This window comes from Calidris pugnax, unplaced genomic scaffold, assembly GCF_001431845.1.
Source record: "Calidris pugnax isolate Ruff unplaced genomic scaffold, ASM143184v1 scaffold13, whole genome shotgun sequence".
In the NCBI taxonomy this organism is placed as follows: domain Eukaryota; kingdom Metazoa; phylum Chordata; class Aves; order Charadriiformes; family Scolopacidae; genus Calidris; species Calidris pugnax.
In genome coordinates, this window is record NW_015090810.1 from 22,263,310 (window position 1) to 22,286,503 (window position 23,194).

The 23,194-nt window shown below is 40.7% G+C and overlaps 1 protein-coding gene across 2 annotated transcripts; it reads left to right on the plus strand.

The window, feature by feature from the left end:
- Nucleotides 1-858: 858 nt before the first annotated feature.
- Nucleotides 859-22,451, plus strand: THOC1 (THO complex 1). 2 transcript variants are annotated; one of them, XM_014938754.1, is made up of 22 exons: nt 859-952; nt 1,820-1,893; nt 1,998-2,058; nt 2,712-2,778; nt 3,846-3,964; nt 4,619-4,667; nt 5,180-5,275; nt 5,570-5,652; nt 6,150-6,223; nt 6,820-6,928; nt 8,134-8,265; nt 9,176-9,276; nt 11,178-11,244; nt 11,414-11,464; nt 12,166-12,236; nt 13,101-13,124; nt 13,543-13,638; nt 14,556-14,621; nt 18,015-18,098; nt 18,314-18,461; nt 19,961-20,039; nt 22,003-22,451. In XM_014938754.1, the coding sequence occupies exons 1-22, from the start codon at nt 905-907 to the stop codon at nt 22,296-22,298; spliced, it is 1,995 nt and encodes a 664-aa protein (XP_014794240.1). In that variant the 5' UTR covers nt 859-904; the 3' UTR covers nt 22,299-22,451. The 2 variants fall into 2 exon arrangements, with proteins under 2 accessions (XP_014794240.1, XP_014794241.1); XM_014938755.1 differs by lacking the exon at nt 13,101-13,124.
- The last annotated feature ends 743 nt before the right edge of the window (nt 22,452-23,194 follow it).

Here is a 23,194-nt window from a genome sequence, read left to right on the forward strand (position 1 = left end):
ACAAATACAGGTTGGGTGGAGAATGGCTGGAGAGCAGCCTGGAGGAGAAGGACTTGGGAGTGTTGGTGGATGAGAAGCTCAACATGAGCTGGCAATGTGCACTGGCAGACCAGAGAGCCAACCGCATCCTGGGCTGCATCAAGAGAAGTGTGGCCAGCAGGTCACGGGAGATGATTCTGCCCCTCTACTCTGCACTCGTGAGACCCCACCTGGAGTATTGTGTCCAGCTCTGAAGTCCTCAACATAGAAAGGACACAGACCTGTTGAAATGGGTCCAGCTGAGGGCCACGAAGATGATCAGAGGGATGGAGCACCTCTCCTATGAAGACAGGCTGAGAGAGCTGGGGTTGTTCAGCCTGGAGAAGAGGAGGCTCCAGGGAGACCTCATTGCAGCCTACCAATATCTGAAGGGAGTCTACAGGAGAGCCAGAGAGGGACTCTTTGTCAGAACTGTAGTGACACGACAAGGGGTAACAGTTTTAAATTGGAAAAGGGGAGATTTAGATTAGATATTAGGAAGAAATTCTCTCCTTTGAGGGTGGTGAGACGCTGGAACAGGTTGCCCAGGGAAGCTGTGGATGCCCCATCCCTGGAGGTGTTCAAGGCCAGGCTGGATGGGGCTTTGAGCAACCTGGTCTGGTCACTAAAAACGACTTTAACCTTGCAAAGTCATTTCCACATTGACAACATCCCACCCCCGAACGCTACGGGCCCCTCCACACCCCAACTCCCGCCTTCCCCGCCGCGACACCCCGGCGCCCGAGGGGGGGCGCCACCGCGCATGGGCCCCGCCACAGGCGGGAGGCGACAGCGAGGCTCCGGAGCGGGCGGGGCGCCTCCAGGAAGTACGTAGCGGAGTGTGGCGTCATCGGTGCGCGCCGCCGAGCGCCGGTCGGTCGGAGCGATGTCGCCGCCGCTCTTCAGCCTGCCCGAAGCCCGCATCCGCTTCACAGTGAGCCCCACCGGGGACGGGGGGGGGGGGTTCCCTTTCCTCGGGACCTCTCAGAGGGAGAGCCCGGCGGGCAGGAGGCTGCCTCAGCGCGACAGCCACCCCCTTCCGCCGGAGCCGCCGGGCCGGGCCGCCCCTGGGCCCACAGCCTCCCCCTGAGGAGCGGCCCAGGCTCTCCTTTAACGAGCCTTCAGCGCGGCTGAGAAAGCGGTTCAAGTCTGGGGACAGGGCTTCGTACCGCCTCAGCCCGGCCCACCGAAGGGAGGAGCCGCTGTTTAGTTTGAACTGACATGAATGTAAAATGAAATGAAATTAAATTCTGGCCTAACCCTCGCAGCTAAACGCCCGCAGCTTATCGCTTTTGCACGTCTATTGCCGAACGGTGCTTTTCCGTTGCCAGAGCAGGTGGGGCTGGGGGTGCGCACCCCGGCCTCCGGGCCCGGCTGTTTGCCCGGCCCAGTCTGTGGGAGCAGGGGATGGGGTGTGCACAGAAGCTGTCAGGCACTTGCTCCGATAGATTGATTTTGGTTACAGGGTACCTGTGAGGCAGGTGAAGTTGTGTGCCTGGGACTTGAGACTGTTGTAGATGCAGCAACAGTCACAACAGCATATTCCTGTGTATTTCACTTAAAAATACTATTTTTACCACACTGTTAGCCCAGATTTGAAATGTGATGCTCTACTAGGTCATGTGCCTAATTTGCTAGGCACTTGTTGTTTGCAGTTCCTGTTAGAAAGTTCTTCTTGTAAACTGACACATGAAGCGTGACAGGTAGATTCCTTAGTATTTCCATCCACTGTCAGATAAAGGAGGAGGTCATTCTGGTTTTGTACTGGCTTTGTAACTTTTCTTTCTTTACATCTTGGTAGACGTCCACCAGAGATGCTCTGATTAACAAAAGTATCAAGCCGTTGTTGAATGCATTTAACCAGATTCCTGGGAGGTAAGTAAATGCTGCTTGATTTTAAAACGTGCTGTTCAGATAACTTTTAGGAATCTTGTCCCCAGTAGTTCTTATTACCTGATGTGGAATCTTTGCATTTGCAGTGAAAATGAAAAGAAATGTACCTTGGATCAAGCTTTCCGAGTTATTGTAGAAGAAGAAATAGTAAGTACTTCAAGCTGTGACAGCTTATCTCTTGATAAAGCTCACATTTCTATTTGCAGGTTAATGTATTAATTTAACATTAACTTACTTTAGTGTAAATAAATACTGTTTATTACAAAGCTGAATTATGTAAAAGTTACCTAATTAAGATTGAATATAGATTATTAAAGAGATTGGTAGGTAGGACAGAATGGCAGTATTTTACAGATACCACACTATAGCACGAAGTGTTGACTTAGCCTTTTCCAGCAGTTCTTTGGAATGCTCGTGAAAGTATGCTATCTCTTAAAATTGTAGTTCATAAATACACATTATTCTCCAACTATAATTTAAGGGTGGAGTGGGTTGTCTGTTATTAGCATGTAACAGAGTTGCCTGTTAACTGAAAAGAACGATGAAATGAATCGAATAATGTTTTTCAATGAAGGCTGAATGTGGGATGTTAACTTTCAGAGGTAAATGACTCTCTTTGCAGTAAGTGTTGTAGGATCTTTAGTAGCTGGAGGCGGTCAAAAAACATTGCTCACCCAATAAAAACTTCATCTAATTAACTGACAATTCTGATTGAATAGATGCCTACTTGGAAACAAGAGTTTTAGTTTTGTTAGGTATATTTAGAGTAGATACGTTTTAACACTTTTTTGTTTGTTTAGATAAACAAAGCCCCATGTGAAAATCTCCTGGCAATTATTTCTCTTGCTATTAATGGAGTCACGGAAGGTGAGCATCTTTCTCTCACATCTATTGGCAGTTTTAGGGACCGTTTAGGGGAATTTTAAAATCTTCATTTTTTGTATGTCATCTACAGCAGTTAGCTTTGATAACATGTTACCCTTGGGCTAGTGGTTATGAAACTTGTTTCATGAGAGGAATGAAATACAATATAATTAAATTTGCTTATATGTGTGATATTTTATGTTGGATTCTTTTTATTTTTTAATGGAGGAAGATACACGGTTTTGGTCAGAAAATAATTAGCATTTTCTGTCTTTGTCCACCACTGTAAAAATGTTTGGAAATTTCCCATCATAATGTCAGAGATGAGACCGCTGAGGCAGAGTTGTAGGTTTCACTGGCAGAGGCAGAAATAACCTTTCCTGAACACCTGTAATCATCTCCCAGTGCTGACCTGTCAGTACACGGCTGGTTTTTAGATACTTACATCTGTTTCTACGATTGTCTTTTGTGACAGAAATCAGTATGTTAATCTCTTCTGAAGAGACTTTCCTGCTCTTCCCTTTTTTCATTTGTTCACATTGCACATCAAATGCTTGTTTGTTTTAGTAAATATACCTCAATTGCATACGTGTTTTATGAACTGTGGAATAACAAGACTTGTGATTATGAGGAGTGCAGACGCTACCAAACTACAGAGTGTGGGTAGAGAGACTTGGAGCTCTGCTTTAGTAGTGCTTTGCTTGAGGAAAAGGCTGTCAAACTTCATGGATGTGTGCAGTGTAACTAGCTGTGGGTTTACAAGGCTGAAAGAGTTTACTTGCAGTCTGAAAAGAGATGCAACGTTTTCAGGCTTTGAGGTTTTTAGAACAGTTACTCTTTATTATTTGTCTTACATTAGTGCAAAGCTCTTGTAAAGCTCACCTGCATATTTGTGTATATAGAAATAGCTTTAATGGCAGTTGGTGCGTTAGGTCAGGCTTTTCGTTAGGATTTGTAGGAACCCGAAAGAACATTTTTCTTCTTTTCTGGTATAATGTCCCTCAACTGCCATGCATCTTTATTGCATTTCAGTTCAAATTTGCAGAATGAAATATTCCTGTTCCTCATAGGTATCTGCACTGCCTCAACTCCTTTTGTGCTTCTGGGGGATGTTCTGGATTGCCTGCCTTTGGATCAGTGTGACAAAATTTTCACTTTTGTGGAGAAAAATGTTGCTACGTGGAAATCGGTAGGTATTTTTCTAAAATGTGATATAGCTGTGCCAGATCTTCTGTCTACCTGAACCATTTTTATAAATGTATTTTAACTGTCTTTGTATCTGTGTTAAAAGTAGTAGCATTGAGCACATTTTGTTTTAAGGCTTAATAATGTCTGAGCAGCAGAGGTCAGAGAATCAATAATAAAAGAAATCATAATTTTGATTTATGTATATTCACAAACTGTTCTTTATTATTAATTCAAGTACCTATCAATTTCTTTCTCCTGCTACCGGGTTACTAGTACTGTGAATGCTCTGTATCTTTTGTGCACTGCTCTTTGCGTTTATGTATAAAGGATGCATGGAATAGTAAAGGCACTGAGTGTAAAAATTAGTGTATACCAGGAAAAAAAGGTGGATGCTGCTCTTACAGTTCATTATCACCTAGTTTGTCTGTATGGAGGCTGGATTTAAATATTCTGTTTTATGCTTTCTTAGAATTTGTGAGACTGCTTGCTTTATTTTGCCTTTTTGTGAAACCTGCCTCTTATTTAAGGGGAAATTCAAATTTAAAATTAACAGTAGGAGTGACTCATACTTACTCATGGCTTGTGATTGATTTAAATTCTGCTCAAGAAGGTTTTGTGTTCTCTTACTGATCTAAGTACCTTTACTCCATTTCAGAATACGTTTTACTCTGCAGGGAAAAATTACTTGCTACGAATGTGCAATGGTGAGTTGTAGTTTTTCAGGGGGGTGGTGGGGAATTAAAGAACTCCCTATCTCAGCAAATGACAATGAGTTTAACATTTTGATTTACATTCAGTGTGTTCAATAAGTACTGAAGTTAAAAGGCTGATCGCTCATCTGAGCAGATACTCAGGAGTCTTGCTGATTAATGTAAAAATCATTCTGACTTTAGGGAAATCTCTTCATCAATGGAGGTCGTTATAGCAGAACATCTGAGATATATTTATTCTTCAGAAATGATTAAGGCCCATATCAGAGGCCGTATTTGAGTAGGATTCATTTGAACTTATTTTTTATTGCAGTTGAAGTTGTTAGGAGAATTGCGTTTGGAAAAAATATGACTGACCTAAGGAAGTTACTAGCATTTAAATTTACAAATCTTAGCTTCCTTTTTTTAGCTAAGTAGGTCATGTAATTGGCAAGTCTTAAATTCTAGTGCATGAGAAATTGAAAGAGGGATTAATACTAATATTCTTTACTTTTTACAATGTTTAGATCTCCTAAGAAGATTATCTAAGTCACAAAACACAGTCTTCTGTGGAAGAATTCAGCTGTTCTTGGCTAGGTTATTTCCACTTTCAGAAAAATCAGGTGAGATTTTTTGCATTTCATCACACAACATCTAACAAAGACTAAATATGGTGAATCTTTTAAGTTTATGGGGGTTGCTGACCATCAAATTCAGTTGAAGAAAATAACTTCGGACTTTTATCTTAATTCTTGTCTCTATGCTTGATACTGTAAGTGACTTTCATGTGTTGTGATTTCAAACACAAGTTTTGCATGCCATTTCTGAGAATTTAATGTCAGCATCTCATAAAAAACTGAATGACCAGACTTAACGAGCTTCACATCTTCTAAGGCTGACCTTTTTGTATTTTACAGGACTTAACTTGCAGAGTCAGTTTAACTTGGAAAATGTCACTGTTTTTAATACCAATGAACATGAGAGCACTCTGGGACAGAAGGTGAAAATTCTTGTTGTTTTTCACTCGTTCTGCAGGAAATGTGTAAGACTGCGCAGAAATACGCTACCGTGTATAATGTTCAGAACAGTATGTTCACAGTTCGATTGCCCTTTTTCAGACCAAGCTGCTGATTCAGGAAATAGGGATGTTACCTGGTACATTAAACTCTGCAGACTTTGGAAGGAAAAGAGATGACTAGATTGTGCAGGATAAGCACTGTCACTTACCCTAGGAAGTTTTTTCCCACAGCGTACAGAGGATAGAGCTATCCCTTCAGCTCTTTTTCAAGCAAAGTCAGGCCACCATTGCAAAGTGTAGCAAGGTGGTAAGACAGAAATTTGTTGTGCATTTTACTGGAATAATACTTTAGGGATCTTTGGAATTACCAGCTTAAGCTTTCTGATCTAACAGGTAATAGAATGTTTAAAATAAAGAACATCCTGAAAACTGTATGCAAATTATACTGGCGTTTTATAAGTTGTTGTTTTTTCTATTAGCACACTGAGGAGAGAGAAGAAGGAATGGATGTAGAGGAAGGTGAAATGGGAGATGATGAAGCACCAACAAGTTGGTGAGTTTATAGCAATTATGAAAGTTGAAACAAAATTTTTTTAAGTGAAAGAAAAGACCTGTTTGGGAAATACCACTAAAAGTCGTACTCATAATTCTACTTATCTCCTGTCCTTTCAAGATTAGCTAAAACCTAGCAGTTTCTTAATCTGTGTAAGTGCGGGTGCCTGAAAGAGGAAAGAAATCTACAAATTATTTGGAAAAAGTTGCATACCCTGTCTGAGAACACTGTTATTGTCTCTTTCACAATTTTCCCAATTGTCTTGACAAAACTTGTTCTGGTAATACATATTCAGGGATATGCTTTTGGGAGTAAAAGCTGTGCTCCTCTTCATTCCCCACGTAGTGAAAGACTCCAGAGATCCCTTTCTCTTACTATTTCTGCTTTTGTGGTGAGAAAGTAACTATAGACTGGATGGAAAACTCTTTAAGGGACAAATTCTGATTGACAGATTTTCTGTGAGGGCTTGCTATTGACTCATGATTTCACTTTCAAAATGTATGCTATTTACTGAGGTTGCACATTACTGAGTGGACTTGAATTTAATATACCACTATCAATATTGGTTTCTTATATTTATTTATTTTTTTCCCCAGTTCCATTCCAATAGATTATAACCTGTATAGAAAATTCTGGTCGCTTCAAGATTACTTTAGAAATCCTGTGCAGTGCTATGAGAAGGTCTCATGGAAGACTTTTCTTAAGGTAATGTGAGTTCATGCTTTCAACCATTCAGCCTAAGCAAAAATCAGAGTTTACACGAGCAGAAGAGTGACTGCATAAGCAGAATAGTTCAGCCACTAATGCCATTGAAAAAGTAATAACGCATGAGGAAGTGCTTTTTGCTGTTTTCTAAAGTAAGCTGTGATGGTACACAGTATATTAAGATGTACAGTAAATCCCCCAATAAAACTTCTGTACATCAATTACAGAAAGACGTCATGTTTAGCAACAATGTCAGAAGTACCTTTTCTGTGATTTATCATCTGCAAAAAGCAGAATTTGTGGGTTTGGTGTTTTTTTCCCCAACAAGAAAAGTAGTTCTGCCTAATCCTAGGTCTTACTTTTTGAATAGTTACATTGATCCCGAGGGGATCCTAAAGGTAATAAGTTTCTAATGAAACAATTCTCTTTATATAAGCAATGACTTGAACATCCCCTTTGGCCAGCTATTTCAGTTTTGCTTAGTGTGAATGTTGAGGATGATTTGTTGCTAAGCTACCTGTTTAATCACAATTTGCCACTCACTGTTTAATAGCAAGAAGCCTTTTGGGTTTTTTTCAGTCTTCATTCTCTACGTTCTGGTAATAGGAGGTAGCATCTGCTCAGACATTCTAACATAAATCTAGTTAATGAGGTCTATATTCTCAGCTTTCAAAAAATCCCCAACCCAACAAACACAAAAAAAACCCCCACGTATGGTTCAGAGAAACTGAACAAGGCCAAGCTTAAGCTTTTCAGATGAAACTTTTGAGTTTTTCTTCATTACAGCTTTAAGGCTCTGAATTGATTTTTGAGAGCAGCACTTCAAATTTAACTGTCACTTACATACCTTTCTTTGCTAAGTTCTGAACAACTTAAATTGAGTTTGAATATAGCACTACCATCCCCTTTTTTTCATAAGGTCTAACAACAATGCAGCTGTGCCCTGTTTGCAACCTGTAACATTGGTTTTGTTAGTATGTTTTAAATACTCCAAATTATTAGATGTTCTGAAATGATAAGTAACACTTCCACTGTCATTGGTGGTGTTCAGAGAAGCCCTACATATTACTGGCAAATGGGTCTTGTTTCAACTTGTTTATAGCAAGTTTACAAATGATTTTACTTGCTTTTCACTAAGTCTACTGTAGTTCTTCGGTTACAAAGTTTTTGTACTATTTCATGTGGTAAATAACTCTGTTTTATAGTACTCGGAAGAGGTTTTGGCTGTCTTTAAAAGTTACAAATTGGATGACACTCAGGCTTCCCGAAAAAAGCTGGAAGAACTAAAGACAGGAGGAGAACATGTATATTTTGCAAAGTTCCTAACTAGTGAAAAGGTATGTGCTGTCTTTTCTCAGAATCACAGACTAGTTGAGTTTGGAAGGAACCTGTGTCTATTTCAACCTCCTTGCTCAAGGCTCTCAGGTAGAGCAGCTTGATTAGCGCTGTGTTGGGTTTTTCATGTCTCTACAGACAGAGACTCCCCAGCTTCTCTGGGTATCCTGTCCCGTTCTCTTTGTTAGTTGATGATTCAGAGACTTTTATTTCCGGAACAGGAGTCTGAAGCTGATGTTTGTTTATTGTGTTTGTTATATATTACTACATTTAGAAAGAGAAGTTAGAGTAAATATTTAAAGATATGCTGCTTTTTTATTGGCTTTAGAATTACATTTTCAAAAATTGGCTGATGATCTGTTAATTATATTTTCTGCCTCATAATGGTCTTACTTAAAATTGCTTCTAAAAACATCTTGAGAGGTTTTAATTCTGTTAAGCAAGCCCTTATGTTATAGCCAGAAGTTAGTAGGAAAAGGGAGCAAGCTTTCCAAGTTGCTGCAAAAGTCGAATTTTTGGGTTTTTCCAAATTCTTTTTTGCATCAAAGTGAATGATGTAAAATCCAGCAGCATGAAACTAGTTAAAGAAAAAAGTAGGATTACACCATTTATTCTTACAGGCAGTTCCTCATGCTTTTAAAAAAAAGGATTTCATTAGAAATTTTGATAACTGTCTTTCCTAAATGACATCTTTCCTAGATGATAGTTTGCCAGTCTTAGTACCTTACGGAGCACTGTCCTCATAAGTGATACTGAATAGAGGTTCTGTAATGACTTATCTTACTATAAAAATAGTTCCCATCTAGTTTATCTGAAACTGTTTGTTAGATTTATATTTTTTTTCAAATATGCATGTTTCGTGTTTTTAAAATATGTTTAATTCTTTTTTTTGTTTGGCTTTTTTTTGTTTAGCTGATGGATTTACAGCTGAGTGACAGTAACTTTCGCCGTCACATCTTGTTGCAGTACCTAATACTATTTCAGTATCTAAAGGGACAGGTCAAATTTAAAAGGTAACGTGGAAATGTCTTGTGTTTTGGAGACGGGGAGCTAAGTACTTGGAGATAAACCAATAAATTGTACATTTTCTGCTTGTTCTTGTGAAACCGGCAGAGCCTTGGATCGGTAAATACAGGCTGTGACTGAAGTTATTTTACAGCAGGAAAGAGGAGATTGCATTCTTGCCTTTCTCTGCTCCTTTGTGTGTGATTCTCTGCCCACCCTTGTATTTGCCATAGTGTTCATTAAATTTACTCAAATTTGGGCAGTTGAATAAACCAGCAAAAAAAAGTCTGCTCATCTCTGCAGAATTATTTTTCTGCCAAACTGGTGAGTCGAGTGGAGTCTGAGAGAATTAGAGGCCCCTAAAGCTTGCTTAGGGTGAGTGCCAGCCATCCGAGGGAAGGAGGCTCTCTTTGGCAGCAGCAAGTTGTTAGACTCGTGCAAGCCCCTTGTGTGTGGCATCATTTTGAATTTATATTGACTTCACGATGTATCACTGGTTGCTGATTTATTTTTTCCTGGTGTGCTACAGATTTCTGTCTAAAATAGAAAGAAGTAACAGTGGTGATTATTGCTTTTATAAATTATGGGACAGAACAAACCCCTATCTTTTCATACTCTGTACTCTAATGTTATGCTGAAAAAACCCCTCCCTCTCAGTTCATTTCTTGTGCCCTTGATCAAATGTGTGCATAATGATTAACATTTAAGGCAGCTGTCTTTCGTCTGCAATAAGCTGCTTTTTACAAGCAGATCTCAAAGAACTTCGCAAACTAGATTAGGATCATTATCTTCATTCTAGAGATTATTTACCAAGGCAATGCAGTGGCAGAGAAGGAATAGAATTCTTGTCTTCTGAATTGCAGTTCAGTCCTGTAGAGGTCATAGTTAGTCATTTCAATGACAATTAATTAAAGTGCTCATTAAAAGCACTACTCATTTATCACTTGTTAAGGATGGTATGACATATAAATGGTGTAGTGTAACACCTGGTGCAGTTGTAAAATAACACTAATTGTTCCCTTCCTTAAAAAGGATGAGTTCTTTTATATCCTATTAACTAAGAGAAGCTAGTTCTGAAGGTTGCTCATGTTATTGACTTGGTCATAATCATGTTTATATTTGCTATTTTTGGTACCTCGTGCTTCATTAAAAGCTGGTTTGTGTTACAGTGCTTTTGACCCATGTAAATAGAATGTTAATGGTTATGCTTCAAATGGATTCTTGAACCAGTGAAAAACGAAACTAGATTCTCACCTGATTTTTAATGTGTTTTAAAAAGTTCCAGTCTTTGCTTAGGAATGAAGTGGTCTGTGTTGTATTTATTTCTGTGTTCTTTCCTTTTCACTTCAACTTAGTGATTTCATTATAATTCTGGATGTACCAAGCAATTTGTTTAATGACTTCAGATTATGTTATATATAGTTCATGTTTTGAGATATTCAAGGTCTGTGTTCTGTATACAGCTGGTAGATTAATTGTTTCTTTTACTATGGTTTGTGTACAGTAGTGCTTTAGCTGGGGTTAGGAGAGGGTGGTGGGGTTTTTTTTGAAGTCTTTTCATTGTGCCCACTCGCTGTGCTTTGGGTCCAACATCAAGTTGTGATCTTGAATCATGCAAATGGACTTCCTGTTGGATAAAGTTAAACCTGAAAGTATAGTCCACAAGCACATCTAGTTAACTCCACAAATACCAAGTGGCTAGTCCATGGGACTAGAGCACATCCATAGTACTTTCATCAGATCCCCTCTAACACCTCTCAAAAAGTATGTAGTGTAAATGATGTGTCCTCAGCAATATTTTGAGGTGTAGTAACCTCTTCAAATTTACTTTAAAAAAAAAAAAAAAGCGGACTGATTTAATGACTCTGTTGACTTTTTGCCTTTTTTTTTTTTTTTTTTTTAATTCTAGTTCAAACTATGTTCTAACCGATGAACAGTCTCTTTGGATTGAAGATACTACAAAAGCGGTTTACCAGGTTGGTACAGTAGATATTTCTCTAAAAATTACTTGGAAAAGTATTTATTGTGTGATATTGTATCAACTACCTTTGAAGCAGTAACCACTGCTTTCTTTAGTTTTTTTTCTATGTATTCTCTGACAAATGTAATGCAAAAAGTTAACTTTTTTCTCCCTCCCAATCACAGCTTCTTTCAGAAAATCCTCCCGATGGGGAAAGATTCTCAAAAATGGTAGAGGTAAGTAGTTCGGTGCTGGTCTGAACAAAGTCTACATATTAGAGCATAAAAGAGCACTATTGGTTTAAACTAGCTTTTGGAACACAGATGTAACATCTGAGAGAACTTGTATTTCATCTCACTAAAAAATGAAAAAGGTCCTATAATGTCTTTTTATTTTGTAGCCATGTTTTTCCCATGTTTTCATTAATATGCTTTTCTTCCTCTGGGGAGAAATGGAAATGTGCATGTGTGCGTACAAGAGACATTGGTTATTGAAAAATTTAATAAAGAATATAATGATATATTATTATAATAATATTGTCAATTATAATAATATATAATTTAATAAACAATATAATTAAAAATAATAGAAGCCTTTGCATAAAGGAGTGCTGTGCCCAAAAGCATAGGGATAAGATGCCAGTGGAATTAAATAAAAGCTGTCATCTTGCTTTCCTTTTTTCCTTTCCTTTGGCTGCGTCTATTTTCTTGTTTAAAGGAGGAGAAATAAAGTCTTTCCCACAATTATTGAAGAGAGGAGATACACTGCTTTTGAATAAACTAAACCAGCTGACTAAGATTATATTGATGACCTTCAAAATAGTGGCTGAAATAGAGTAACAAAGTTTTCCCTTTAATTGTAATAGCTCAGTTAAAAACTGGGATCAACTCTGAAGGTGATTATAACCCTAATAATGTGCAATGTTATGTTTCTCCAGCATATATTAAATACTGAAGAAAACTGGAACTCATGGAAAAATGAGGGCTGCCCAAGCTTTGTGAAGGAAAGGTAACTATCATGAAGTAGAAGTTTGCTGCTGCTTGTTCAAAATGATGGTTCAACTTCAGAATATGTGCCCGTGGTGTATATGAATATGAACATTAATGATTCACACAACTTTGGGATTCATATGTCAGATGTCCCTCCTATGTGTGCAGAGGCTTTTAGATTTCTGCAAAAAGTCATAAGGTTTCATTATGTCAGTGAAGAGGTGGTTATGGATGTGCAGGGTGTCAGGAGAGCGTTCCTCGCTGTCTTGTGGTGAAGTTTTGTTCCCTTAATAGCAAGGGTCCAGTGATGAGGAGACTGGAGCAAGTTGTCTCCCCTCCTTTCTTCAGCAGACCCTAGGTTGAAGAAGTTAGTGCCTGACTATATACCACTTTAGATTGCCTCTAATGGAGCCTTTGGCCATATGGCTTTGGAGGGGCAGTTTAGTATAACAGTTCTCTTATGCACTTCATTTATGAGGTTTGCTGCTTGGCGATGATCAGTTACCTGAAAGGAAATTATAATTTGGCAGCTTTTGCCATTGAAAGGTTTCCTTTATAACTAGTTACTAGCTAGTGGCAAAACTTGAACAAGACTCCATGTGGCTTTTTGACTATCTTGAGTTGGTTACCAAACATTCCTCTTCCATCCTTCTCCATTCTGCTCACAGACCATAGCCTCTTCGTGGTGAGGAACATCTGGGTTGTTATCTCTCTGCAGATTTTCTTTTATGGAGAGATCAGGTGGAGCCACCTCTTCATGACTTCAGCTGTTTGCAAAAAAAGGGGAGGGGGGCTGTGAGAAGAGAGAAATGACAATTTTGGGGGTGTAGGAAAGTAAAATTATGAAATTTGACTTTTGTAAATGTTCTGTCTTCTCCTTTAGATCTCAGCCAGAGTTTCAGCTTGGGTAGGTCTTACCCTAACCTCAGTGGTCTGGGATCGCCATTCTCTGATCCCATGCAATCAGGTGCACCTGGGGAAAGGGATCTTGCAATCATAGAGCAGGTGATGGCAGCAGCAGGGTAGATAACACTTAGTATGCGCTGCTGGCACCCATGGGATTTCCTTCTTTTTCTATATGGGGACTCTGATGGACCTTTCAGTTTGTGAGTGAACTAATTCTGGTGTCTGGCAAATCCCTTTCCTTACCCTTACTTAACCTTCTCTTTCCTCTTACCCCCCTGCCTCCTTCCACTCCTAGAATCCCTGTCCTTCTGAATACTTCCATTATGATTTAACTTGACACCATCTGAAGCAAAATGCCTTGATTTTGTCCTCTAAATAGGTTTGGTACTAAAGAGTATCTTTTTTCTTTTATTTTTCAGACCTCCTGATTCTAAGCCAATGAGGCCTGTGAGAAAGAGGCCAGCTCCAGAGGACTTCTTAGGAAAAGGACCAAACAAAAAAATCCTTATGGGGAAGTATGTTGGATTCTTTTTCATTACAAGGTTTTTGGGTTTTGGTTGGTTAGTTGATTTGGGGAGTTTTTGGGTGGTTTTTTTGCTACTCACTGCTTTTCTAGTCAGTAATTTTCAAACTTCCTCACTTTGGAACTGCCAGGAAAAAACAGCTGAGGGCCATGTCATTCTTTTAAAACCTGCAGTAGGCTTCCTTTCCTTCTAGGCATCTCTTGTAGATCCCTTTTAAATAATCTGTAAGTTACAGGCTGAAAATCAATGTTTTGTACTTGTTGGATCAGTTTTTGTACTTTTGTCCTCTTTATTTTTATACTTAAAATGTATCTGTGCCATGAGTGTTAAAGTAACACCCACTGGTATTTTATTCCTGGGGCAAAGAATTCTTCTTGATATGTCATCTCCAATAAAAGTGCCATATTTGACATGGTACTAAGGGCTGCATTTTTCCACTTCTTTCTTTGGGAGAAATGATAGTCTTTTCATTGTAACTATTCACCTAACCGAGATGTGGAAATTTTGACTTTGTCCTGAGCTTCCAGACTTTGTACCACGTGTTTAGCAAAATGTCCCTTCTGAAAAAGAAAGTGATAAACTATTTCATTTATCAAAATGAAGTGGCCTGACTTTAGCTAGTTTGGAAAGTGAGAGTTTATTAGTTTCTGACCAAAGACCAGTAAGAGATTATAGTAGAAATTTAGTACATAATTTTGCTAATTTGCAACATTGGATAGGATTTAGCAGAAGTGACAGAAATCTTAGTATGTATGTGGCATAAAGTTTATATGGTATGCTTTATTGTAAAGGCTCTGGGGTGATAATTTCTGTAGCATTACTTCATGTGTCTGTCTTTGAATGATGCAATTTGGAATGATAGAACGATGAATGCAGAGTTTGATACATGTTTATGCTTCTCTTTTCAGTGAGGAACTGACCCGCCTTTGGAATCTGTGTCCTGATAACATGGAGGCTTGTAAATCTGAGAGTAGGTAGGTGAAAAATGGTATACGTTGTCTAGAGCTAACTTTCAGCATTCTTAATCACACACAAAATTACAATTATTAGAAAATTGGCATAAGGAAAGTGTGTAAGATGTTCTTTTATGTCATGCCATTTCACTCTGTGTCTCGAGGGAGAGGTTGGTTGTGTGAATCTCTGTCTTGAAATCTCCTTACAGTTTTCTTCACTAGTGTTTATGCTGCTGGTAGCTTTCATTGCTTAAGAAAGTAAAATCTAAGCTAAAAACCAGATGGAAACTCCAATTTTGTAGGCCGTGATTGTATAATTAATTACCTTATATAATAAAGGAAGATTGCCAGGTCTGTCTCTAATGAAGTTAGCATGCTGTTTGGCTATGGTTTTGAGGCAGGTTATGTGCTTTGGACAGTACTAGATAAGAGGCAGTTGGCTCTCAGGCATTGTTTCATGCACACCGGATCTGCTAGTGGTGCTGATGTAGAAAAATACAATTATTGGTTATCCCTTCTGCTTGCACAATTGTAGGAAATACCGAAAATGTACTTTGCTACATAACTTTGTGTTTGTTAAAAATAGCATAATCCCCTTTTGTGCAGACACGTTACCCAGTATGAAAAATTTGGTAAAGGAATGGGAGAGTTCCCAAAGAGAACTTTGCTGGTAGCAGCTGTCAAGGCTGGGTGCCTGGGGGGAAGCGCTGGCTGTGCAGATGTCCTGAGTGGAGGAACTGCTTCTCCAGAGGTTGAGAGCTCTGCAGGGGAAGTGCCCTCCTTTCTTGTGAGGCTGGGGTGTGTAGCAGGGCCTCTGACAGGATACTTGCCTTTACTAGGCCAAGGGCTAAAGGTGGAGTTCTGTTTGGAAGCAAAGCTTTTTTGATTCCCTGTGCGTGACTGTATTGTGCTGCAACTTCTTTAAATAAAAAACCACCCTGATGCTAAACAAATGGAGATAAACTGAGAGAATGCATGCCATGGTGAACAAGAAAGAGAAGATCCTGGGAGATCTGGGTTCAGTTCCAACTTTGTGACTGAACGTGGTCGAGTGACTGTAACTTTTTCTTTGGTTCCTGGTGTCTTCATTCACATGGAGTAATACTTCCTTACCTGTTGTCTTTTTGGGTAGCTGTTCTTGGGATAATATAGCAGGATTCAAATCAAATGGGTTTTCAAGATGTTGGCTTTGGTTCTAGTAGTCAGTGATAATACTACACTTATACATGCATAGGGCGCAGCTTTCCTGAGCAAAATATATTTTTTCAAAACAAAATTAAAGTGAGTTTATAGACCAATGTGCTTCCCTTTCTGCCCCAACAGATTACTAGGTTCTCTTGTGGAAGCAGATGTGTCTGTGTCAAACATTAGGTAGGAGAAATGCAGGTCATTATGAGCTTGCTTTGCACCACAGATAGTTTTGGCTCACAGTAACCTACAGCTCTGAAGTAATCTATATTTCTTGCTTGTAGTCTTCAAAGCAGCAAACTGTCCTTATTGTGAATATTATTTCTGTTATTTTTCAAGTCATGGTTCCTTATGTACTGGTTTGAATACCTTTCAGAAGCAACGACTAGCTGCTCTAAGAGCAGTAATATCAATTACCTTTTTAATATGTACCCTATCAACCACAAATGTGGTCGCAGAAGAGCTGAGGTTGAAAGGGACCACTAGAGATCACCTAGTTCACCTCCTTGCTCAAAGCAGGGTCAACTAGAGCAAGTTGTCACAGACCTTCCCAGTCAGGTTTTGAATGTCTCTTCAAGAGTGGAAGTTCCACAGCCTTCCTGGGCAACCTGTTCCAGTGTTTGATGTCCTTCACAGAAAAGTTTGGACTTTTTTTCTGATGCTTAAGTGGAATTTGGTATATTTCAGTTTGTGGCAGCTGCTGCTTGTACTTTCACTGAGTAGCATTAAGTCTGACTCTTTCTTACTGTCCCCATCAGGGGTTCACTGCCCCTGAGCTCTCTCTTCTCCAGGGTGAGCAGTCCTAGTTCCCTCTGCCTCTCCTGGAATGTCAGATACTCCTATCTATGCACAGCTTTTTGCACGGACCCGTGTCTCATGTGCTGGGGAGCCCAAAACTGGACCCAGCACTCCAGATGTGCCTTGCCAGTGCTGAGCAGAAGGGAAGGATCTTCTCCCTTGACCTGTGGGCAACCCTCTTTCTAATGCAGCCCAGGATGCTGCTGGCCTTCTTTGCCAGAAGGGTGCATTGCTGGCTCACGTTCCTGGTATTGTTCCCCACGACCTTTTCTGCAAAGCTGCTCTCCAGCCAGTCAGTCCCCAGCCTGTACTGGTGCCTGGGGTTGTTCCTCCCCAGGGGCAGGACATTTCCCCTTCCTGAACTTCATGAGGTTCCTGTCATCCAATTCCTCCGGTCTGTTGAGGTCCCTCTGAACGGCAGCACCACCCCCTGTTCTGTCAGCTGCCACTCCTGGTTTTATGTTGTCTGCAAACTTGCAGGGAGTGCACTCTGTCCCCTCATTAGTAGGTCAGTAATGAAGGTGTTAAATAGTATTGGCCCTGGTATTGTGCCCTGGCTTACACTAGTGACTGTGGGACTTCCTGCCACTGATCACATCTCTGTGAGACCAGGAGGTCAGTTACTTTTGGGTCCACTTCAAATAGATCAGTGTCTCCTGATCTATCGCAGCCTGTAGCCTTTGGAGCTGTATTGAATGGACTTTACTGAAGTGCCTTCGCCAACGTGGGGGTGAAATGAACATGTTTTCTTGAGCAAGTCAGGGAGCCACAAAGATGGGATCGTTAAGTACAACGTTAAGCTGCCTAATATTTCCCCCCTCTAAAATTAGTGGTCGTAAATAATTGAAATGGGGGAGTAATAGTGGTTTGGCTTTCTCTGGTAGCAGGTGAAACTAAAATGGGGTTGGGGGGCGGGGGGAGTAAAGAGGTCATGTGTTACTTTTCTTGTACTGTCAAATTGCACAAAACTAACAACCATTTTAGACTCCTGAGAGCTTGTGAGCTGTGTGAGTGACAGTGTGTTTCTGGCACAAGCAGGCAGTTGTTACAGGTATTTTTATGAAAGTCTCATTTCCTTATTGCCAGAATTCTTATCTTGTGTCCCATGGTCCTTTCTCACTGGATGCTGTTGATGGATGTTCATGTCACCTTTTGATATGGCAGAAGGTTTAAATGCATATAATACTTAGTGCTAGCAACTACTGGTACACTTCAGTGGTTACGCAGTAAATAATTTCATATAATTTTATAGCAACATGTATCAGATTCTTTGTTTCTTTGCAGTTGTTAAATTTGAGTAGGTTGGGTTTGGGTTCCTTTTTTTTTTTCTTCAGTAGATAAGCTTGAGATGTGTATAAAGGAACTGAAAACCAGCTATTTTAGAGTAGATTGTGGGGAATATTAAGCTCCTTATATTTTATTTTTTAGGGAATACATGCCAACGTTGGAGGAATTTTTTGAAGAAGCTATTGAACAGGCAGACCCTGAAAACATGGTTGAAAATAAGTATAAGTATGTCAATATTTGTGTTTTCACTCTTTCATGTTTGGATTGTTAAAGAAAACAGACTGTTCTGTGCATCACTAATACCTGTGCAGGACTGCGGTAATAGACAACAAATTTATAAGTTTGGACAGAATTACTTTAATTAGTAAATGCCTCAGATCTTTTTTTTGTGCTTTTAGAGATGCCAGACTGCTACAAACAAAACTTGTATTTTATTACAGGGCCGTGAACAATTCTAACTATGGCTGGAGAGCACTGAGACTTCTAGCACGCAGAAGTCCCCACTTCTTCCAGCCAACAAACCAACAGTTCAAGAGTTTACCTGAATATCTAGAAAACATGGTAATCAAATTAGCCAAGGAGCTGCCTGTAAGTAATATTATTGTATAATAATAAATTGTGAATTCATTTGACTTCCTGCTCGTCTCTCTGCAGTCCATTTGGGGAGGGAGGGAGGAAGGAAAAAAAAAAGGGGGGGGGAAAAAACCATTGTACAGTAAAGTAAAAATTAGAAATAATATTGGTCTAATATATGAAGATCCCAGTAAGGCTAAACTGAATAACACTGACTAACCAAGCAAGTGCTGAGCTCTGCCTTGTGTTCTGTGCAGAAGCAGCTGTGGCAGGCCCCTTGGTAGGCAGGAATATATTTGTACCCAGCTTCCTGGGTTCTGTGTTGTGATGCAAACAGCTTTTATCGGAGGTGTAGGCTGGTGTGATGGCTCTGGAATCTCAGTGGCTGTGGGTACTGGGGTGGCAGTGAAAGGGGCAGGGTGTGCAGCTGAAGATACTGTGATAAGTGTTACCAGAGCTTTACAGCAAGAGTTACCAGAGCTTTTCTGTCGTCTCCCTGACTTTTAAATTTGTAAAGCAAAATAGACCTTGTGGAGCTGTAAATTTAAGGCGATTGCACTGTTGAATTTGCATGTTCAACAGTAGAAATTTGAGGCCAGGGAGGGGTTTTTCAGATCACTTTATACACAACGATATGAGAGACTAAGAGTTGGGGAAGGGAGCGTTTTTCTAAGCCTTTGAGTGCACACACAACCCAGGAATTTACTGTGGCTATGAACCCAGGCTGCTGTTTGTGAGACCTTCCGTGTCTGTAACGTGAAACCACTGAGGTGTAAAGGTTGGATTGTAATACAGAGCTTTTTGTTTGTTCGGCCATCAGAGTTAACTAGATGCTAGTAGCTGTTCTAGAAAAAATACTGGGAGGGGGAAAGCTGTTTAATATATGAAATTGTCACTTTATGCTATATCCCTGATGGTGCTGCTGTCATCAGCCAAATGTTATGGCAAGAAACGCATACGTAGATAAGGCCTGTGGTTGAAACGTAGGAAAAAAGGAAGCCTTTTGTTCATCTTGGCTGATCAGTAGCTAAATCAGAGAGTGAAAAGTCTGTTGTTTGCATATTTGTTTGCCACCTTTAAGAAGTTTGAAAGTGCAGAAAATTTTGAGGAATTCCCAAGTGAGGAATAAAATTAGTGAAAAATACTAATAATTTTAAAAACATGTTCATCAGTAGTGGTCTCACAGAAAGTTGGTTGGTTGGTTTTGGGTTTGAGTTGGGTTTTTTTTAAAGAAGTAATAAAGCTAGAGATGTAATGCTTAGTTGTTGTTGAAAAGGAGAGAATCCTGCAAAGTCAGTGGGTACTTCCATTAGGCTTTTTAGTTAATACTGTGTTTTAATTGAACACTTGTTACAGGTGTTTTGGATACAGGAGACAGTAGAGGATTTTTAACTCTCATACGGGATCATGTCAGGTTTTCCATTCTAAAACTCATTCCAGGGGCCATCGCAGAGCTGTAAAATTTCTCTTTAAACCACAAATTCATCCAGTGATGTTTAGTTCTCTCATTGTAGCCTCCTTCTGAAGAAATAAAAACAGGCGAAGATGAAGATGAGGAAGATAATGATGCTTTATTAAAGGAAAACAATGAAAGTAAGGTTTGCATGTTCTCAGTCCCTTCAGTTTCTCTTTTAATGTGTATTATAGAAGCTGTGTTTTAACATAGTTCCTGCTGAGGGTCACCAGTCCTGGTTACCCCACTGCTTCTGACTTGAACCCACATTCGTACCACAAAGTGCAGCCCTTTCAGGACACAGGGCACGGGCAGCAGCCTCTCAGTCTTGGGACCCGCAGTGCTCACAGTGCCCAACTTGCTGAAGTTGGATTAGCACTTCCATTAGAAGCCTCTGCCACCTTTTCTGCTCTGTGGGGTATGGTCACAGTGTTAGTAGGTGTTTAGAGCTAAAATGCCAGCGTTGCTGTGTAAAAACCTGCCCGAGGTTCCTCGCCCTGCTTTCCTGTTCTTTCTGTTCCATAGTTGCCATGGGTTAGTGCTTCCCTGTAGCCCCTGCTGGGGTGGGTAGTTGTGAGACTTCCAGAAATGAATGTATTCCAGCTCTGGGATCTCCATCTTCATTTAAAATATCTTAAAAACTAAAGCTTCTCTGTGAGAAGAGCAGCCTTCCTGATAAACATCATCTCTTGCTCATTCCTCTCCATGAACCAGTCCTTCCATTTTTGTCTCTTGCCTGTAACCCTGGTGTTTCCTGCTCCTGAGTGTCCTTCCCTGTCTCCTGTGTCTGTGACTGCCTTCTCCCGTCCTCGTTCGTGCCTCATCTCACAGCCCCTTCTCCCTCCCCAGTTGTATCTGTGTGCAGGCTGGGATCCAGCACGGGATGTGCAGGGCCTGGAATCTCACACCAGGTACCCCTGGTAATTTTGTTGGAAGATGTTTCTGTTAGTGGAAAGCTACCTGTGAGCCTCTGTGAATCTCTCTCTTCTGTTGCCCTTTTCCATCCAGCACCTGACCTTTTCCACAGTCTCCTTGCCAGCTGTGGAGAAGTTCTCTCCTCTTCAGCTTAACGCTGTCTGAAACAGCCTTTGAGGTTTCGTGGTGTTGAATTTACGTCTTCCTTTCAATCTTGTCTTAAAGCAAAGAAGGCAGAGCTGTGGTCCCCTAGTTGTGCTTAGAAATAAGGGAAGTGATCTCGGTGCTTTTTGTTGTTTTGTGGTTCATGATCTTCCATTCTTTCCCCTTAATGTAGTGAGTTTAACTCAGATAAGGGTACTGATCAGTGCTGGAGAGAGTTGAAACCCACTCCATGCCAACTTGAGGTGGCATGAGGGCGAGCCGTTTATTAAAAATTAAGAACATGATTAAATTCTGAAGTAATTTGGTCTTTAGGGATTTTTCTTTAAAAATGTGAAATAAACTTGGGTGGTAAGCCATAGATTGTGATAAGCTATAAATGTGCAAACCCACCTGTGTCATCAATGTAGCGCTTGGCTTCTCAGCAGGGCACACTATTCCCTCTGGGGTATTTTTTTTTTTTTATCCGGATGTCAGACTGACAGAAAATTCCTTTACATATTAAAATTACTGTCCTGTCCACGCTCCTGCTGCTGATAGGAACATGAGGCTTTAGTAATTCAGTAAAAGGGAAGGAAACTATTTTTCACCTGGGCTAACTCTGAGTAAAGTAATTAAGTCTGAAAGACAATTAAACTAAACTTTATTTAAATATTATAGTTGACTCGTGTATTGAAAATTGCAGGCTGCTTGTCAACATCCTTGTTTTCATTTGGAGGAGGCAGTTCTGGTGTACTTAAGGCTTTAGCAATTCTCTCTCACTCAAAGAGGAGATAAAGTGACATAAAACCCAAGATTTTCTTTATCGTGAGCGATAGGGGACATTCCTCTTGAAATGCAGGTAACGCACTTGTAGAAACCATCTGCTCTCAGAGCTCTTGAGTAGGTGTTAACAGCTAAAGGGAAGGTGTAAGCCACTCTGTTAGTGAATAAATAGGTTTTGCAGATTTATTTGCAGGACCTGGAGAGGTTCCCACTGTCTCACTGATTCTTTCTTTGTTTCTTTTCTTCTTTTCCCCCCCCCAGGTCCAGAGGTACAACGGGACAAAGCCATGACGGGCGAACAGATCGAGTCATTTGCCCTCAGGCTCGGGGAGCAGTGGAAGGTCCTGGCCCCCTACCTGGAAATGAAGGACTCGGACATCCGGCAGATCGAGCTGGACAGCGAGGACCTGAAGATGAGGGCGAAGCAGCTGCTGGTGGCCTGGCAGGACCAGGAAGGGGCACACGCCACCCCTGAGAATCTGATGGCTGCCCTGAGCAAAGCGGGGCTGGGTGAGCTGGCGGAGAGCCTGACCAACGACACCGACAGCAGCAGCTAACTCCACCCGGGGGCCAGCTCCTCCCTGGGGCTGGGTGGTAGCTGCTGTTCATTGTGACTCTCTGTTGTTGTTGTTCATCGTTACTCTTGTTGCTAGGTAGCAGGATTTTGATAGGTATTTTATGTTCAATAAATGGTGACTTTTTTTTAATGATATTGTTCAGTTCTCCAGATTTTCGGAGAAAAGGATTACTCATCCTGGTCCAGAAGCTTCATCGTGGCTGGCGGGAAGGTAAGAGGGAGGGTGGAGGGTGAAGGCAGCTCCCTGCGCAGGTGCAGGAGGAGGGTTTGGCATCTGCAGAGCTCAGGTCGCTGCCCTTGGACAGAGTGGTCGATGGTCTCTGCGACTGCCCCCTCTCTCTGTGGTTTCTCAGAGCAGGGCCAGGTGTGAAGGACCTTCCAAGTCATTGTTTGGGGTGGTGGGGAGCTGTAGCCCATCGAAACCTACCTGTTTGCAGGTGATTCAGCTTTGAGAAAATAATAGGGTTGTGATGGACCTCCAAGTCCTGGTCCCTGTCAGTGAAGAACGCGTGTCCTGGGAGGGGCTCTGTGGTCAGTCTGCTCTTCTGCTGAAGCACTGGTTCCCTCTGGGCATTGACAATCAATAATCTAGGGGCTTTCTATGCTTGTTAGTAATTATTAACTTTAGTCTCTTGGTTTGGCTGTGTAGGAACTCCCCTGACTCTTGATAAAACAAGATAATTTTTTTTGTCCCGGTTCAGTGTGAATTGGTTTTATTTTAGGGATAGGGCTCTTGTGTCGATGGGTACAAGCTGTTGTGAGAGATGTTAGTGGGGGTGTAGCTACCTACAGCTTGCTTTGTGGCTATTTCTTGTAGAATTTGTGTCATTCGGTGAAATCTCTGAGTGTTTGGAAAACTAGGTATCACCAAACTGC